We start from the raw sequence: 20,954 nt of genomic DNA, 5'->3' as shown, positions 1-20,954 counted from the left end.
AGAAACTCTCCAGATGATTCTGCAGGTATTTGTTGGTTAGACGGTGGAAGTGAGTATAAGCGTCTCGCCTATTAGGCACTCCTGTAACCCCAACTAGGAGCCCAATGAGCTCACTTATACTAAAATGATAGTGTAGTGATCAAATGTGTTTATTCATTAGGGATCATAGGATACAAGCAGGAAATGTCCCTGCAAAGGCATGAAAACAATTTATTTTTATGTCACTTTACATTTAAATATAAACCCCGAAGGGGGAGAATTAAAGGGAGGGAAAGCTTTCCCGTATAATTTTGACTTTATCTTGGAACGTTATGAGTTCCATCCATGTTTACAACCTTCTTTGCATATAAGGTGGGTCCACTTTTAAGTTCCGTACAGACAACTCACAGGGGAAAGAATGGCTAGCATAATTTCAGGAAAGAAACATTGTATGGGTTGAAATCTTCCTTCTCATCCTCTTTGAAAAAAGTGAACAGGGAGAAAATTTTGTTTATTTTCTCTTATGGTTCTGAGAGAGGGGAGAACATTATAACAATTACCTCCTACTGGGAAAGAACTGGGCCTAAATTATTATCTTTGTGTGAGGAAAACGACAACTCAAACTTTAAAAGCTCTTAATTTTGAACATTCTTGGTAAGCCGGTATCATCGCTCACCTTCCAGCTCCTTGACTCCTAAATAGAAGAGGTCCCCATCCAGGATAGAATTTTATATACGTTTTCAAATGTTTATAGGTTATTATGGTCCAGAAATCACTTTGAAACCATCGAGATTGCCATTCTCCAGGTTCATAAGCTGGTGCTGTTTGGAGAGTGCCCCTCACAGCACAACAGTGTGGACGACCCAGGCCGGTACTTACTATACGAGCATCCATAGACCTCGACCCTCATGCCGATCTTTCCACTTGGGTTCCATTCCAGGGGCACAAAGCGAACAAACCGTGCCCTCACTGAGTGCAGCAGCTTGTGGTGCATCACACTGTCGGCATTCGTGTTCCCAGCAAATGTCTGCAGAGAGAAGAGGGGGCACAGTGTGAACTTCTTCCACGACATCCCCTTTACGGGCCAGAGTTCAAGGAAAACCAGGGAAAATCCACATTCTTACTCTGCCACACCTTTCAAAGAAAACTCTCAGGCCTGACCTGTTGTGGCGCAGTGGATAAAGCGTCGACCTGGAAATGCTGAGGTTGCCGGTTTGAAACCCTGGGCTTGCCTGGTCAAGGCACATATGGGAGTTGATGCTTCCAGCTCCTCCCCCCTTCTCTTTCTCTTTCTCTCCTCTCTGTCTCTGTCTCTCTCTCCCTCTCCTCTCTAAAAAAATGAATAAATAAAAAATTTAAAAAAAGTATGTCACCTCATTCCATTTAAAAAAGAAAAAAAAGAAAACTCTCAGTTTCTCAGCTATTTCAAATGAAATCTGACTTGGGTGAGGACTGGACTATATTTTGTTATATTTTTTCAGAAACACTGAATATTATTCTTTAATACCCTTCCCCAGTTTTATCAATAAATCAATTCTAGTACGTCATAAGAGGTGGACCCTAAAAGCTTTACAAAGTAAGTAATAGAATAAAATTTTGATATTCCTAATGTTCATAATCACTATAGAATGTGAGATAACTGACAATCTCCTCTAAGAAGGAAAGGCTTTCTTTGAAGTAATTGTTGCTACTAATTGAGGTCAGTTATGATGCTAAGTGTTTTTCATTATTATAACTTCGCAGATTAACAACAACAAACAAACAAACAAACAAAAAAAAACAAAAAAGAAAACTCTAAATCCTAGAAAGAAAATGGGGGAGAATAAAAAATTTTCAAAATTATTTAGTTGGTTAGTAATTGGCTTGAAATTTAATTCTAAAGTTTTTCTATTTCAAAGTCTATGGATTCTTTACAGCCTCACACCCTTCAAAGACTCCATTGTTAATTTTTTTTTTTTTTTTTAGATTTTACTTATTCATTTTTAGAGAAAGAGGAGAGAGACAAGAGTGGAGAGAGAGAGAGAAGTGGGGGAAGAGCAGGAAACATCAACTCCCATATGTGCCTTGACCAGACAAGGCCGGGAATTTGAACTGATGACCTCAGTGTTCTAGGACAATCCTTTATCCACTGCACACCACAGGTCAGGCCTCCATTGTAAATTGTTAGAAGAAAGGAATAGAGGTAACAGGAGGATTTTCTTAGTAAGTATAGTCATCCCTTGCCATATCGTGGTTCATTTTTCATGGTCTTGCTGTATTTCTGGTTTTTAAATTTTATATATCTAATTTTGTGTTGTGGATTTTTTGCTATATCATGGGATTTTGCAGTATATAGACATTTTTATATATTTATAATTTTAATTATTTTTGTGATAAAATAAGCATTTTTAGTTGAAAAATAGAAAACAATATAAAATATTAATTAAAACATATTTAAATAATATTAAATAAAAATAAAATGCATAGAGTATAGCATATGAGCTGTAATGTTCTTCTTGGCTGTGCAGTACATTCATCTCATCACCATCACCTTCATTGTCGTCAGTGCTGCACAGCTAACTCATCATCTTCATCATTCAAGTTGTAGTATACTCACTGGGGAGGACCCATATAGAATTTTATATGTTGTTAAAATTACATAGGTTCAAGAGTGTAGGAAGTGTTTAAGAGCATAGGAAGTATTTATAAGACTGTTAGAAAGGTTAATAACAGTGTGGGAAAGGTTTATAAGAAGGTGGGGAGGGTTTATATATGTATATATATATAATGAAACAAATATAAGGGCACTACTTCATGGCTTTTCACTTATCATGGGGGTTCTGGAACCTAACCCTCACAATAGACAAGGGACCACTGTAATTCATTTTCATATTTCCTTATAAAATTTAAACAAAGGAACACATAGCAGGAGGGCTAAAATTATGCCTCCTGACCTTCATTAAGAGAAATGATTTCAGAAACAAAAAAATTTTTTCCACATGTCTATTTTTAATTTCTCCATTGCAGTAAAATATGCTAAATATAAAGTTTACCATTTTAACCACTTCAAGTATATATTTCAGTGGCATTAAGTGCATTCATTGCATTCATATTGTTGTTCAACAAGCAATCACTGTTATCTGTCCACAGAACCTTTTCATTATTCCATTTGTGCATGAGAACCGGCACACTGATTTGCTTTTTTTCTGAAAAGTCATCATCTGCCTTCTTTTATGACTCAAGTATTCATAGACAAAGCCTGCTTGCTAATGTCCCTCAATGCCAACCAATAAGTAGAAGATCCACTGGTTTCTCAAGTGGCCAAACAGAATACCAAGTACTGTATTTTTCACTCCATTAGATGCACATGACCATAGGACACACATAAGGTTTTAAGGTATGTCCTATTTAAGGAGGAAAATAAGAAAAAAAAATTCTGAACCAAGGGTGCATTAAAATATTTAATAATTATCATTTTTTTACTCCATAAAATGCAGGACATTTTTCCCCTCCACTTTTTTTTGGGGAAAAATGCATCTTATGGAGTAAAAAATGTGATAAATGATTTATCTACTTAATGGAATCCATTTTTAAAGACCCTAAACTCAAACTTGGTGTATCCATAAAACACTCATGAATCTAGGGCAGCTTGAACATTCTGACATTTATTCTGCACACAGAACACAGATTGGCTAATAACACTGAGATTAAACAATTGATATAATCACTACTAAAATCACAAAGTGGCTTATGAAGAAAACACTTCTCACACTTTAGCTATACCTGCAGCAAAACCCTTGTGTAAGAGAATGACTTGGCAGAGAGAAATTCTGCAACATTCAAATCCCACGTTCCACAGACTTCTTTGTTTTGGCCATTTCCTTCTTATCCAAAAAAGAATATTTTTATTGGTAGTCTCTTATGGTCTGCTCCCAACTTTAGCAACTGGCAAAGGTATAAAATTTCCTCAATCCCTTGCTCACTTAAAAAGGACTGTTCCTTGTGCAGTTTAGTGCTCTTTAAATTTTACTTGTGTCCATACTTTTTGATATATGTATTTTGGGGGGTAGGGGAGGTGACAGTTCTGTGGTTTTACATTGTTTTAGACAGAGTGAAGGAATTTCATGTTTTTCTACATCTAACTAGGGAGCCTTTCATTGCTCGGGATTCCTCCTTAATCATGTAGGCTACAGACCATGTAAAGTCCTGGGTCTGTAGCATCTTTTATCTAAGTGAACTTTTTCATATTGAGGGTGATGGGTGCCCTCTCTGGGTTCTATGTAATTTGTAGACACTACAACTTAAACTAATATTGAATTCCTGGTTGCATATTTCCAGATAAAAGGATTAGGACTCCTTAGCTCATGTATTGTATGTCCCAATGGGGGGACCCAGATTCCCATCAAAGGGGCAATTTCCAGGCATGATTATATAACACAAGGGAAGCAACTTCATCTTCTGAGTCTCACTGTCTTGCAGCCTTGTAATCACAAACTCTCACAGTCCCAAAGTCCTACTCTCCCATAATCTCCCATGGACATTGCAGCTTCATAGTTCCACAGTCTCATGTGCCAGACAAACCCAAGGCCTCAAAGATTTAATATCTCAAAGTCTGCATTGTATGGTGCCAGGGTCCTCCTGTCTAGAGCTAACAGCCCAAAATCAGCTCAGAAACACATAAAGGTAGAGACATAAAGAGTCTAGAGACAGCTGCAACTAAGCTCTCACCAGTCCATCTTCTGACTAGATGAATGACAATCCCCCAGAGCAATGCAAGAAGTTGTAGGTGGAGATGAAAAACAAGGACACATGTCCTGACTCTCCTGATGCTTCAGTTCCAAAGCCCTGCTGGTTGCTTTAGCGCTTCTGCATACCTGAAGCCAGATGAAGAACTAAAGATTATTTCACAACAGTGGGAATGACAGCTGAGAAACCATGGCAACTGACTGTTGTTGAAAGGAGGAAACTGTCAATCTATCATTCTATATCCAGCCAAAATAACTTTTAAATGTAAAAAAGATAATAATAATAATAAACACAGTTTCTTATAGACAAAAACTGAGAGAATTTATTACCTACATATCACCACTGAGAATTGTTAAATAAGCCCTGGCCAGTTGGCTTAGCAGTAGAGCGTCGGCCTGGCGTGCAGGAGTCCTGGGTTTGATTCCTCGCTAGGGCACACAGGAGAAGTGCCCATCTGCTTCTCCACCCCTCCCCCTCTCCTTCCTCTCTGTCTCTCTCTTCCCCTCCCGTAGCCAAGGCTCCATTGGAGCAAAGTTGGCCCGGGCGCTGGGGATGGCTCTGTGGCCTTTGCCTCAGGTGCTAGAATGGCTCTGGTTGCAACAGAGTGACGCCTCAGATGGGCAGAGCATGGCCCCCTGGTGGGCATGCCGGGTGGATCCTGGTCAGGCGCATGCAGGAGTCTGTCTGATTGCCTCCCTGTTTCCAACTTCAGAAGGATGCAAAAAAAAAAAAAAGAAAAAAAAAAAAAGAATTGTTAAATAAGCTCTATGATCTTCAGGAATTGATGCCAGATAGAATTTTCAGGGAACAAAAAGGACTGAAAAGCATTCACAGTGGCAAACATGTGGGTCAATATGACAGACTAGTTTTCTTTCTTTCTTTAAACAGCTTAAATGTCAACACACAGTCTAAATAAAAAATAATAATGCATTGTGGTGTTTATAACCTAAGCAGAAGTAGACATGTCAATAAAATCATGAAGGATGAAATATAGCATAAACAGAATCATACTATTGAAATACCTTGATATTACATATAAAAAGATCTGATGTCAATTTGAGATAGACTACAGTAAGTTCAGGATGTCTAAAATAAAATAAAAAGGTATAGCCACAAAGGCAGTAAAAAAAAAAAGGATGGAATGCTAAGAGTGACAACAGGTCTGGTTTGATACAAAATAAGACAGAAAATGAGAAAAAGTAACAGAGAAGAAAGTTAAAATTAATTTTGCAATAGTTTACTTAAATGTATCCAATTGATAATTACATTTAAAAATGGGTGAACTCCACTTAAATGGCAATAATTATAAGTCTAGTTTTTTTTTTTAAATGGCCTTCTATGCAGTTTTTATGTGATACTCATTTTTAATAATCAAGACATTGGAGAAGTGCCCATCTGCTTCTCTACCCATCTCTCTCTCCTTTCTCTCAGTCTCTCTCTTCCTCTCCTGCAGCCAAGGCTTCCCTGGAGCAAAGTTGCCCTGGGCACTGAGGATGGCTCCATGGTCTCCGCCTCAGGTGCTAGAATGGCTCTGGTTACAGCAGAGCGATGTCCCAGATGAGCAGAGCATCGCCCCCTAGTGGGCATGCCGGGTGATCCTGGTCGGGTGCATGTGGAAGTCTGTCTGTCTGCCTACCCTCGCTTCTCACTTCAGAAAAATACAATAACAAAACAAAACAAAAAAATAAAGCCATTGACAAGTTGAAAGAAAAACGATGAAAGAAGATATTACCTGAAAATAGCAGACATAATAAATGTGAAATTCCTCCATTAGACAAAGTAGGCTATAGTACAAGATACAATGGAGTTGACAAAAAAATAAAAAATGGAAGTGCCATATGACCCACACTTCCATTTCAGGGAATAATATACAAAGAAAACAAAGATACTAATTCTAAAAAATATATGCACCCCTGTGTTCATTGCAGAGTTATTTACAATAGCCTAAATCTAGAAATAGCCCACATGTCCATCAGTAGATGAGTGGATAAAAAAAATCTGTGGTACACTTGCATGATGAAATACTATTCAGCTGTAAGAAAAAGAAGGAAAACTTAACTTTAGCAACAACATGGTTGGACCTGAAGATCATTATGCTAAGTGAGATAAGCTGGTCAGAGAAAGACAAGTACTATAAGATTTCACTCATATCGGAATGCAATGAAGAAAAAACTAACAAACAAAATAGAGATAGACTCATAGACACAGGGAACAAACTGACACCTGTTAGATGAAATAGGGGTTGTGGGGCTGGGTGAAAAAGCTGAAGGGATTAAGCAAAAAAACTTATAAAAACAGACAGCAGTATAGGGGTTTCAAGAAGGAAAGGGGATGGGAGGAGATGGAGAAGGGTAGAGAGGGATAGATGGTGATGGAAGGAGACTTTACTTGGGGTGGCAAACACACACTACAATACACAGATGATGTATTATAGAATTGTACACATGAAACCTATATTATTTTATTAACCAATGCCACCCCAATAAATTCAATTAAAAATAAATGAATAAATGAAATAATTAAAAAACAAAATACGGTAAACATTTCAAAATTATAAAGGGCCTATCTATCATGAAGACAACAAAATACTAATACTAAACATGTATACAGCTATATTAGAGATTTAAAATACAAGAAGCAAAACATTATACAGACAAAGAGGAAGAAAAAGATTCCAGATATAGTTGTTTTTTAACATCTTTTAATAATCAGTAGAACAAGTGGGAAAAAATCATCAAGGCTATAGAGGATGCAAGCAATGCTAGCAATGAAATTAGCATAATGAATGTTCATACATGTAGCACTACACCACTGCAGATGTTACACGGTACACATGTACCATCAATGAGAGAGCTTGTTCTCCATGACAAAACAAATCTTAGTAAAACCATGGGGCTTGTATCTGAACCACTATTTATATTAAGATGGGAGTTAAAAATAAATGACTTAGAAAATCCTCAAATATTTGGAAGTTAACCAATGCTGTTCTAAATAACCCATAAGTCAAAGAAGAAACCACAATGGAAATTTGGAAATAGATTAAAACAAATGTTGATAAAAGCATTGTGTCAAAATGTGTAGAACATATCCAAAGTGGTCCTTTGAAGAAAATGTATTGCTTTAAAGTTTTCTTTTTCATAAGAAAGAAGGTACAAAATTTAAAAATCTAAGCTTATACCTCAAGAAGATTGAAAAAATTTAAATCACTCAAAATATTAGCAGATGGAATGTTTCTTAAGACTAAAATAACAAACATTATGTTGTGCAAAGAACCAGCCACATGAGCACATTCTCAATCCTGTGCCTGCGTCCAGAAAAGGGACAACTAATTCTGATGTAGAAATCAGGTCAGTAATGGGAAGCAGATGACTGCAAGAAACATTCATCGCTCCTTTCTAGCATAATATCATTGTAAGATAGGAAATCTGCATTATCTTTATTTAAGAGATAAAAAACTTGGCTTGGGAGAGTTTAAATTATGGGATAAGTCATAAATCAATAAATTATCAAATTGGGACTGGATTATAGAGACTCTGATTAAAGTCCACTTATCCTTTTACTCCACTCCCATTATCTCCCAATATGCCAGGTGTCTGAAATCAACCAGATGATTTTGGTGGCATAATAACAGCTACCATTTTTTGAAGGTCTCCTCCATGCTAGCTACTTGGTGGGCTCCCTGCATATCGCAGCTCATTGCACTTTATTTATACTCCTCACACTCTTCTTTCTGCATGCACAGCCACACACATGCATTTAACCTTTCTGAATTTACAACACCTTTTACAATTGTGTGGCCATTTAATGCAGTGTTCCCTTTGCTCACCAGGAGATTCTGGGAATCTGAGAGTTTAATTCTGAACCATATTATACATACTACTTCTCAGAAATCATTTTTTCCCCTCACCCGACCTCAAGCAGTATTATGTTAAATTTGGGCATATACCTTGTACTGTTGTCATTGAGAAATGTTATTGTTATTATAAACCAGTGGTAGTCAACCTGGTCCCCACCACCCACTAGTGGGTGTTCCAGCTTTCATGGTGAGCGGTAGTGGAGCAACCAAATTATAAATAATAGATAGATTTAACTAAAGTAAGTTATTTTATAAAGATTTATTCTGCCAAATTTAGCAAAAATCCAACATAAAGTACTTGTTAAGTAATTATTATTATATGCTTTAACTTGCTGTAATGCTGCTTTATAAATTTTATAAAGTAAAGTTACTTCCCTACTTTATAAATCACCATTACTGTGGAACCGGTGGGCGGTTAGAAAATTTTACTACTAACAGAGATACAAAAGTGGGTGGTACGTATAAAAAGGTTGACTACCCCTGTTTTAAACTATTCATGCTTGTGGTTCTTGACAAAGCTGTTCATTGATTTTGTCCCTATTCAGGAAGACAATGCAAAAGTGAGTCTTTCTTCTTCCATTTACTCCCCTCTAGTAAAGTTAAAGATCAGAGAAGTTTTTTATGAGTCCACAAAAGTGAAGAAGCATTGAAAGGGGCTTTCAGGGGTATTCCTTCCCCTGAGCAGGTAGAAAGACACACAAGTCAATAAAAGGGGGGCACCAGAGTCAACACACAGCTCCTTCCTCTCAGTCCCTCATTCCTTGATATTAATCAATATTAGGGTAAGTAAATGGAAGAACCTGTGGTCATAATAAATTTGCTAATATTTTTCTCCCACATCATTAGTCAGCTAATAGAGAGGGCTTAACCTGTGAAGCTATGATGGGACCATCACTGGCACTTGTCACTGGAGAGCAGACAAGATTAGCTGACACCAGAGCAACTCACAGAATGCACCGAGCACATCACATGGTGTCTACCCACATGGAATATTGGGACAGGCAATGAGGCTGCCCACATCCAGGTGCTGCAAGGATGATAGTATCATCTGCTTAATTCCAGTGTGAATCAGAAAGAACAGGTGCAACAACCTGTTTGCCTCACTAACCTTAACAAGAAATACCAGGAATTCTCAGGGAGACTTCTACTTCAAGTCTGGTGCTCTGCCAAGCAAACCACATCACTTCAGGGGGCAGGTGCCTGCTAGGTGCCAGTGCTCCCCACCTGTTGATGTTGTCATCCCCAGCCTGGTACCTGGGCTATAGTTCCCTTGGGGATAAAGATGGAATCTTATCACAAACTGGAGTGTCTAGCTCAGTGCAAGGATCACAGTGTTCTTTAAAGTACGTTAAAATGACAGTCAGTAACGCACACCTCATCTGTGCAGCTGCTTGAAAAATGGTGCATTACCAAGAGCATTTTAATGTGGCTCACACTATTATTCATGAGTTGCTGACTGACTGAGTGAGTGATGAATGAACAAAGGAACATAACTTTCCTGGATCTTGTATTCTCAGCGGGAAAATGGTGAAAAGAAACTGTCCAGGTCAATTGTGAATCTTACATGAAATACTGTATGGGCATGGGACAGCACATAGAGATTCCCACCAGTACAGACAGTAATCTAACAGAGTGAGAACGATCCCAGTACCTATTCTAGTATAAAAATATATCTGTGTGAGTATATTATAAAGTGGCAACCTAGTAATACTCCCAAGCCCCATACAAGGCATTTACTTATCAATTATACTTAAATTTTCTGAACAACATTCAAAGGCCTCTCCGCAAATAGGAGTGCAAACTAAAGCTAAAAAAGAACCAGCAGCCCCGAGGTAACTGGGATGATATTTTTCTTATTTAATAAGATATATTTAATAAGGGAGAGGGTAATTACCATGCAAGCCTCAGAGTTAAAACTAAACTTGGTAAACCCATTCAGGCTTCAGTGTTCTGACCTGAACAGTGTTCAGGTGTATGTGCCGAAATGGATTTCAGACAAGCGCTAGTAGAAAATAGAAAGGGAGAGGCTGGTGATAGGCACTGGCTGCTGTTGGTGGCTGACAGAAATTCTAAAATGTTATATTTTAGGATGTTAAAAAAGGAATTAAACCATTTAATACTTTTTTCTCCTCTAACTTGTTTGTGGTGCGGTGCCTATTACATTGTTATCAGTGCATATGAGGAATGCCAGTCTACCTGCAATTCCACAGGAGCAGCTACTTCATTAGTTGAGAAGACCACCTGGAATTTGATAGCTGTGTAAGAATATCCCACCTCTCTAGCTGAATCCTGATAGTAGACAAAGAGGGTAACTGATTCATGTCACTCCCCACCTTGCACCCTTGCCTGGCATGACCTCTGCAAGCCTCAGAGTTAAAACTAAACTTGGTAAACCCATTCAGGCTTCAGTGTTCTGAACTGAACAGTGTTCAGGTGTATGTGCCGAAATGGAGGCAGAGGAAAGCTCAAGGATTCAGGCAACTCCAGGGAAGACTGTCGTTCCCTTTTGACCACAGGCAGAGCTGGCAGTCGGGTGGAGCCTGCTGCTGCAATCAGGCACTGCTGCCCCGCTCCCTTCTCTTAGGAGCGTGCTCAGACTCTTGAGTCACAGAACGGTACCACTGAAGACATTCTTGTATATTTGCCTCTGTCTCTGAGAGCAGAAATGCCCTTCGGTGGGTGTCGGTGCTTTCTCATTCCTGTCCCCGCCCTGACACGTTTACTGCACACGCCTTCACACGCCTATGTGGTCATCTGGCTCCTAGTCTTCCTGTCCTGGCCATAGCCATCCTCCTGAAGTGTAGTCACTGAGGTGGCTGCTTCAGAAAGTAGGATCCTACACTAAATCCAATATTGGCCACCTTATTATTAGTTTTTCTTTATTAAAGGTATTTGTGGTGCAAATCTCATCAGATAAAAAGTCTCCAAGCACACCACAGAAACCTCATGCTGAGACAGTATGAGGTTATTCCCAGACCCATCCCGGCTATTCCCAGTGAAGGGATGTCATAAGACTTGATGGCAGAAGCTACCAAGTAGCCAATAAAAAATGTTCACGATGTTCTCATTTCCACGCCTGTCCCACGAAAGGCTCCAGCTGTCTGCGTTCAGCACTGATCTGAGGCAGGGAAGCCTGGCTTCTCACAGCACCCTTGTCCACGGGGCCTCAGGGTCTCTGCCTCCCGTTTCCGCAGGGAAGATGATTCATTCTCACTTTCCCTCAACGTTACCCTAGTGAGATGAACCAGTGTGTTCCTCTTTGCAGTGAAATCATTCCATCAATAATTCAAGCACAGAGTTGACTAAATGTCATTTTACACACTAAGAATGGGCATTAGTAAGACTATTCTAATAGTAGAAGTCAGAGGCTTCTACTATTGTAAAGTAGAAGTCAGAGGCTTCTCACATCACCATGGGCCTCTTTCTCATTTACCACTTTTAAGAGAAGCATCTTTACTGTAAATGAAGTTTCTGGCTTAATTTGCCCCCAAACTCTTTGTAGAACACAAGAATCCTTACATATGCAATTTGGCCATCAGATTCCCTATGACAATTATGATGTCTGGGTCAATTTTTACTAGAAAATAACATCTGATCAGTTAATAACATAGAAGTCATACCTAGAAATGCAGCTGGGTGACAGAGAGCACCGCTGCTCCTGAGGCGTCACACGTGGGAAGACACACATTCGTCTGAACATGAGTCCATGCATATGAAACAACATCCCTCTATTGCTGCTGTTTTGTTTGCTCAGGGAATCCACATTTTGTGAGGTATTGCTGTTCATATACAGGATAATAAAGTAGATGTCGACAACACTGTCATATACATATTTGTTCCTGTCTCTGCACTGAGAGCTGTAACACCACGTAAAGAGCAGCTGGATCATATGGTCCATGCCTGGAAAATGCTTAAATACCCACCTAGCAAAATAAGACTTCTCATGCTTCACCAAAGACCAAAAGAAACAATACTTCACCCTTTTTCCATGTCTGAAAAGGAAATCGACAGCCTGATGGGAATCCTGTTATTTTTTCTATGGAGCATTTTTTAAAATAAGTGTTTTCTTTTCTTTTTGGTTTTAATTTGTAGAGAGAGAGAGAGAGAAAGAGAGCGGGAGAGAAGGAGGGTAGGAGCAGGAAGTATCAACTCCCATAGGTGCCTTGACCAGGCCAACCCAGGGTTTCAAACCAGCGACCTCAGTGTTCTGGGTCGACACTTGATCCACTGAGCCACCTCAGGTCAGATATCATGGAGCATCTTAAAGGAATCACACTTTCTAGAAATGTGAACACAAGGTGGAAATGTGAGAACTCCCTGTTCACATCTTGTGGTGGACAAACCAGAGATAGGCATGTTAAGGTTTTTTCTCAACCAAATACTACTTGTTGAAGAGAGGATTGAAACAATGTTGTGTATTAGACTTCTATTACTGCAGCTGACTTTAAGGCACTTAATCCCAGACTAGAAACCTGCTGGGGGCACACAGTGAATCAACTTTCAATGTATAGAGTGAAGAGCCCTCTGCCATCCGCCTAGCAGAGGCTGGTTGAGGGAGAAGGACCGGAGGAGTCAGTGGGCAGCACATGCTGTCTGTACTTCTTCCTGGATGGCAGTCTGTGTCTCAGAGGATCCAGGGGTCGAACCCACAAACAACGACAGACTGGAGGCTCTTACATTGAATTGACCAGAGAAAAGGATAAACCTGGTGCTAGTTCTGTGAGTGCCAAAGAATGGCTCAAAGGCTCTAGAATGCTCTTATCAGTATTTCCTCCACAGATCTTTTCGGATTCATTTCTATATCAGTGTCTCCACCAGTACCTGAACCTCAATTCACCTATCATGAAGGAGTTGATTTTCTCCTAAGATAATTTAACTTTTCTGAATGAGAACCTTTGACAAAATAGATTCTCACAGGAGATGGGAACACAAAAGACATCCTGTGTCTTTTTATATTTTTTCCCATTTTCCTGAGATTTGGATCTCAAACACTAGCACTCACAGAAAAGATATAAGCTCAGTTTCAACCTTTGGCAACAGTATATAATAGGCCCAGTTCATCACCCTCACTCCTTTGTTCCATTTCTCTTATCTGACTTTCAAGTTTCTTTTTTTTAAATTGTTGTAGCTTGAACAGTGACTCTTCCTAAGGAAAAATCTGCATTTAAAATTTTAAAGGGGATTTGGAGAATAAAGGAACAAAGAAGGAAAAGAGGAAGGAAGGAAGGAAGGAAGGAAGGAAGGAAGGAAGGAAGGAAGGAAGGAAGGAAGGAAGGAAGGAAGGTAGGAAGGAAGGAAGGAAGGAAGGAAGGAAGGAAGGAAGGAAGGAAGGAAGGAAGGGAGGGAGGAAGGGAGAGAGGGAGGGAGGGAGGGAGGGAGGGAGAGAGGGAGGGAGGGAGGGAGGGAGGGAAGAAAGGGGAAAAGAAAGCAAGAATTTTACATGCTAAATAATTCATTTCTAATGCTAGTTCGACTTACAAACCAAGATAAATCATCTGGATATTTTCAGCAAGCTGAGTCTGCCCCTGAGTAAGTAATCTAAGTGAATATCTGGTGTATGGTTCACACCCCTCCTCCACCAGGACCTCCATCACCTTGTCCCTGCACTAGCACAATAGCCTCTGGATAATCTTCCTCCTTTCTGTTGCTCCCATATAATCAATCTGACAACAGAGTTTATTATCTTTAACATTGAGGACAAATTTCTTAGTGTATCTTACAAAATTCTCTGTCTTGCAAACCATCTTCTGCTTCTTCTCTCCTCACCATGCCCTCCTTCTACTATATGAAAAGGTTAAAGGTTCCCTCAAGCAAACCAGCAGACCATTCTGTAAGCGTCCTCTACAGTGGGTTATCCCCAACCTTGTTTAAGCTGGTGACACTTACCTTGTCCCTCTCTATTGCCTCTTCTGTCATAATAACACATGACATGTCTTGAAGGCATGTGTTATGGTGGTCTCCTCTAGAAAGCAGTCACCTTGAGGACCTCTGCCCTGATTAATTTGTGTTTCTGGCACCTGGCACAGGTTATATCACTCACAAGGTGGTGAGCACATGACATCTTCATTCTTCATTTCACTTTTATCCCTCATCTCTATTAAGAAGTGGGACTGGGGCCTGACCTGTGGTGGCACAGTGGATAAAGCGTCAACCTGGAAATGCTGAGGTCGCTGGTTCGAAACCCTGGGCTTGCCTGGCCAAGGCACATATGGGAGTTGATGCTTGCAGCTCCTCCCCACTGTCTCTCTCCTCTCTCTCTCTCTCTCTCTCTCTCTCTCTCTCTCTCCCCCTCTCTCTCTCCTCTCTAAAATGAATAAAAAAACACACCCTTTAAAAAAAATAAAAAATAAATAAATAAAAGAAGTGGGACTGGATTCTTGGCTGCATGATTAAGTATGAGGTTGCCGGGCTTTGGAAGGAGGTACACTTGAAAGTTCCCAGCTCCTGTCATTACTTTAGGTGTAGCCAAAAGCTATTTATATTATCTTTCATAATCTTGGTTTCTCTATTAAGTTGAGATAATAATTCATATGAAAACAATTTTATATTAAAGCCTCTTTTATCCAAAAAAAAAAAAATCCCCTAGAACTATAAATTGATTAGCTCTTGTCCAGTGGTTTGCAACAGTGTCTTCTGCGGCTCAAATTAATCATCCTTCTAGCTGTTCTTGTGCATAAATACCAGAGAGGTTTGCATGCTCCATAGCAAATGCAGAGGATTAAGGCCGGATAAGTGTGTTTGCACCTCACTGCATGGAGAAACGCTCAGACTCTGTTCATACTTTGCTTCATTCCCAGATTTAAATGATGATTTTCAGACTCTTCCACTTGATAATCCACCCTTGGCCTTACTCTAATATTGGCAGCATCGGAAAAGGATCAAACAGTCATTCTGTGACTGTTAGCATGGCATTCAAGGCCCTCGAAGCTGGTCTCATTTAGGTTTATGAGTCTTATTTCTCACAATCCCTGCATGCACTGTAAACTCCAAAAATTAAGTTCTTCCCTGTCATCCGTCACATGAATCACATGCAGTCTTCCTTCTACACTTTGGTAGCAGCTCCGTATAGAGTAGGAGGACGAATTAGGAGCATGGCCAAATGCAGTCCCTGTTCTAGCACTTATTAGATAAGAGAATTTGGGCAAGTACTTCACCTTTCCTTTGGAAGAATTGCCTATCTTTAAAATGGGGATGAGAAATAATTTCTCAGGGGGATAATTCAGAGGAATGTGCGTGTGCATGTGTGTGTGTGCATGTGTATGTGTGTGTGCGTGTGTGTGTGAAATGTCTCACACTGCATATATTATATGCATTTATATACATTGTGTAGATATTGCTAAGACTAGTATTTTTTAAATTTGTTTTAAAAATTTGAAGACTTTATTTATTCATTTTAGAGAGGAGAGAGACAGAGAGAAGGGGGGAGGAGCAGGAAGCATCAACTCCCATATGTGCCTTGACCGGGCAAGCCTGGGGTTTCAAATCAGTGACCTCAGCATTCCAGGTCAATGCTTTATCCACTGCACCACCACAAGTCAAACCACTACAACTAGTTCTTGCATGAAGTGTCTAGGTCTGGCATAGTAGATGGCCTGTGTGTTAAATGATATTATTTTTAGTTTCACATGTTTAGTTAAATAATAATTATTATTAAACTTATGTCAAATATTGACTTATTCAACAAACATGAATTCTCCATGCAAAGAAAGGAAGGGAGCTGATATTTATTACATAATGATTATTGGCCGGGTACATGTTCTCACTTCAGTCCTTGGTATATCTTATGCTGTTTTGGGCATTTTATTGATTGATTGATTGATTGATTGAGAGAGGCAGGGAGAGAGAGAAACAGGAATATTGAGCTGCTTTTGTATGTGCCCTGACCTGGTAATCGAGTGAACAACCTCCCTTCTCTGGGATGATGCTCCAGCTGAAATGAATAAACTGAGACGTAGAGTCCAGCCAGTCAGGCAGCCATGGTGGGGCTGGGATTGGAGCTCAGGTCTGTCCATCTGTTTAAATCTTCATTCTCTCTGCTCAGTATTGTAGCTTCTCAGGAGCCATACCCTGAGCTGCCATTGTGCATGACTGCTAACTTTGTCACGGCACTTAGTGTTTCCTCATCTACATGTTAGTGTTCTGTCTAAACACCTGGCCTTCAGAGCAAACATACACATGTATATTTATCTGATAACCTCCATGCTTGTCTCACATCATGTATTAACCGTTTCCACCTGACTTTGACAGTCACACCCAGCTTTCCCTCTTTCCAACTTTGTTCATTTTTTAAAAAATATACTTTTATTATTATTATTCATTTTTAGAGGGGAGAGAGAGATAGCAAGAGAGAGAGAGAGAAGAGCAAGGAAAGGAGCAGGAAGCATCAACTTCCATATGTGCTTTGACCAGGCGAGCCCAGGCTTTCGAATTGGTGACCTCAACGTTCCAGGTCAATGCTTTATCCACTGTGTCACCACAGGTCAGGCCTTTTTTGTTTTGTTTTTTAATCAATGGATATGTTTACTTCCTCTGAAAGATTCTACATCTCTTACACAAATTTAATTTGTGGTCAATCCTTTCACTCCCACACTTATCGTAGGGTAAGATGCAATGTATTTTAATAAGCATTTGGTGAATTAATAAAAAGTAAATAAAGGACCACTATGACATGAACCTTGACCCTTTCATGGCACGTTGAGCTGCATCTTGAGCTTGTCCACATTTGTGGAGCACTGGCCAAGGCGTGATCCTCAGGGGAGGTGCTACAGATGAAGGGAGGGTGAAATTCAGCCACATGGGCTGAGATCTTGTCACCATCATGGTGGGACCTGGTCAGTTATTCCTCCTCTTTGTGCCTTGGTTCCTCTTCCATAAAGTGGGGGTCTCAGAGGGCTGTGACAAGGACAGAAGGCGATGGTATGTGTGGCATGTTTAGCACGCCCTGCCTGCAACAAATTTCCATCACAGGTGCACTATCCATCTTTTCCTTCTCAGTGTTCATATGTCACTTGTCAGGATAGGGTGAGGATGGGCTCAAATTATCCACGCGATTGTAAACCACACTCTGGCAGAGACATGTTCATGGTGCTGGCTCAGCGAGTCATCATCTGTCTCCCTTACTTCCAAGCTCTTTATCTCTCTTTATTAATGATTAGAGAAAGCATGTGATGCCTGCAACAGCTAAGTATTACAGACATTTAAAATAGGGCTGACACATCACCCAAGGTTTCTCTAATTTAATTTGAACCTTTTTACTATAGTGGTCAGAAGCCAAGACAGGCTGCTATTTTAAAGCTGAGTTCATTTTTTTAATTCATATGTAGAGAGAAATTGCACATTTTTTTGTGGAAAATAAAGCACACTGCTTCAGTGGGCCTTTGGCCTTGTTGAAGGACAGCCATGAACCTACTGTGGTGAGGGGCAACCTGAGACCATGGCAGGTGTGACCGCTCTGCCCAGAGTACCCCTGAGCCTGGGCAGAGGGAAGTTCAGTATGCTCCCTTTCACCAGGCCATGTAGGAGCAGTGATGTGAGTCTCTGCAACAGGGTGATGTGCTAGGAGACTCCCCGCAGGGCCCCTGCTTGGAGGTGCTGAACTCTGCATGGGTCTTTGCTCTTTAGTATGTTATTATCAGTTTGAAGCTTTTCTACATGGTAATTTGTTTTGTTTTTGTTTTGTTTTTTACTTATATTCCCAAGCCTTCCTCTTATCTTCAAAGTCCACACATTAAGTTTTACCTGGCCTTTGGAGAAGTACTAAAGGAAACTGTCTTTACCTGAAGAACTTGGAAACATAGATCCTGATGCACCATAAAGGCCATGAATGCCAGTTCAGATGAAGAGTAACAACCAAGGTAGAGGAGAAGGACACACAACATTCCTTAGTGTCGCAGATGTGCTTAGAGGCCAGAGCAGTCATGAAAATAAAGGCTGGACTCATGCTGTCTGGGAGTCAAAGCAACTGTGACATCTGAAGACCAGAGAGCTCAGGGCCAAGAGAGGACTGTACACCTTATTTTACATTATGCAACAGTAAATAGGCCTGGACCCAACTGTAACAAAGACTGTTTTCACTTCTTTATTCTTATGACTAGAGTAATTAATTAGCCAAAGTAAATAAATAAATAAATAACATACATAACATAAAATAAGCTAATATTTGAAAATTGATTATGAAGTGAACTAAAAAACCGAACAACTTTTAGGAGTGTCCTAGGCTGTCTAGATTAGTTTCTATTGTCTGTGCATGTCTTACTATAAGGAAGAGTTCTAGAAAGTTTTAAAGTAAATATACTTCTTTATAATTTCTCAGTTAACCTGAAAACCAATTACCAAAGCAAACTGACCAAAGCAGCTTTTTTATTTGTGTCCTTCCTTCCTTCCTCCTGCCCTCCCACCTTCCTCTTTCCTCCTTCCTTCCTCCCCCTTCCTTCTTTCCTTTGTCCCTCCCTTCTCCCTCCCTCCCTCCCTCCTTCTCTCCCTTCCTCCCTCCCTCCCTCCCTCCCTCCCTCCCTCCCTCCTTTCCTCCTTCCTTCCCTCCTTCTCTCCCTCTTTCCTTCTCTCCCTTCCTTCTTTCTTCCTCATCCTTATTTCCTTTCTCATTTTTTTCTTCCATTTTTTATTTTGGTCCAAAAACAATAAAATATAAATCAAAAGTCAGTGCTGTTAAAATATTATAATTAGGAAACAAACCTGAAAAGCTCAGGGCAGGAGCTAGGGGTTGTAAGAGAGGGCAGGACAGGATAAATACATTTCAACATGATTTTTCTTCTTTATGATACAATCTCAGCCTTCATTTCCAATGTGGTTGTCAAATGCACAAGAGCTCTGTCTTCATTAAAAAATTTGGTTATATCAACTTACTATGAACCATTTAGAGATTTCATCAAATTAACTCATTCCTAGAAACTTGTCAAGGCAACAGGTTAAAAGATTAGCATTCTCTTAACTTTTTTTTTCCTTTTCAAGGCAATCAAAGCCTTTTCTTTCTATCACTAAGGGTAATTATTGTGTATATACCATTTTATCTTGTTTAAATTATTTAACCTTTTCCTTGTCAGCTTTTATCTGAGTTCTTCACTGTTGCTAATGTCTCTTCACAGTAAGCAATACTGATATATAGTAAGTGCAAATTGGTCCTTTAAAAAAATTGTCCTGATACATTCCTTCAAATTTTCTGGGCACAAAGCAGAGAGGAGAAAAGCCACTTTGCTCTGTGTCCTCATTCCAGATTTGTGTCCCTTCTTGCAATCCTCACTGGGAGTAACGCTTCATTACTCGCCCTCTGCCTTTCTCACCTGTCATTCCTGGTGCCTGGTCTCACCTTGCAGGGTTTTTTTTGTTGTTGTAGTTGTTGCTTTGTGGTGAGAAGAAAATATGACCTGGATTAATGATACTGCCCCTGATTCTGTTTGGACTTTCTGTACAGGAGCTAAAACAAAAGACTCAAGAGTTTGTAGAAGAAAAGCATTGAGGTGGACCAAACAACCATCTTCCCAGTGCAAGTGGGAATTTACTGAGGACAATGACTGAGGGATGCTGCTTTCTCCTGTTACTGCCTGAGTTACACCAGGTACAAAGTAACATGAACAGGTCAATAAGTTGAACTCAACAGGATGACTATCAATGCTATGATTGAATTGTGTCTGCTTTCTGTTTAAATGCTCAACATTTTTTATTCTCATTAACCTATCTGACTATATTAATAGTTTACAATATGAAACATTTTAAGTACTTAACCTTTTCAACCTTCCTCTTAACAAATATTTTGCATTTATTATGAAATAGTTTCTTTTTCACCCTATAAATTTGTTATTTTACTTCCTTTTTTAAACAATCTCTGGACTATATACATATACTGCTCACAAAAATTAGGGAATATTTTAAAATGATTACGAAGCAATAAAGAAAACATTTGATTTTTTATTAAACAAGAACATCAGAAAAGCAAACAAGTGAAAGAAAGTTGTTTGATTATGCAAATGAATGCAAAATCAACTTTTATTTCTTTAGTGAAAATGTATTCCAGAATCTCTATTGTGTGGACAATTAATTCATTTATTTTGTATGTGTCTTTGGCCAATCAAAAACAAACTATTCCTGCCTGACCTGTGGTGGTGCAGTGGATAAAGCATCCACCTGAAATGCTAGGGTTGCCCCCTCAAGGCGCATAGGGAAGCGACTACTACGAGATGATGTTTCCTGCTTCTCCCCTCTATCTCTCTTTAAAAATCAATAAAAATAAATAAGGTAACAAATTTATAAACAAAGCAACAACAACAAAAATTAGTCCTGGTGAGAAAGCAAAAATGTAGTTTAGAAGGAGATATAACTTATGAGCTAATAAACTATACCAGAGACTATATGAATTGTGACAAGTAAGTTGAACAAACCC

The 20,954-nt window shown here is 39.5% G+C and overlaps 1 protein-coding gene across 3 annotated transcripts in view; it reads right to left on the bottom strand.

Moving 5' to 3' along the window:
• CNTNAP5 (contactin associated protein family member 5) overlaps positions 1-20,954 on the bottom strand; it is an 855,485-nt gene that overhangs the window by 516,116 nt on the left and 318,415 nt on the right. For all 3 annotated transcript variants that reach the window (XM_066345536.1, XM_066345539.1, XM_066345538.1), the window contains exon 4: positions 859-1,006. In XM_066345536.1, coding sequence (XP_066201633.1) covers positions 859-1,006 — 148 coding nt within the window. The remainder of the gene's footprint in view (positions 1-858; positions 1,007-20,954) is intronic.

Source organism: Saccopteryx leptura, chromosome 7 (genome assembly GCF_036850995.1).
Source record: "Saccopteryx leptura isolate mSacLep1 chromosome 7, mSacLep1_pri_phased_curated, whole genome shotgun sequence".
Taxonomy (NCBI): Eukaryota; Metazoa; Chordata; class Mammalia; order Chiroptera; family Emballonuridae; genus Saccopteryx; species Saccopteryx leptura.
Note: the sequence above shows the minus strand (reverse complement) of the source record. Positions and strands in the feature narration are given on the sequence as shown.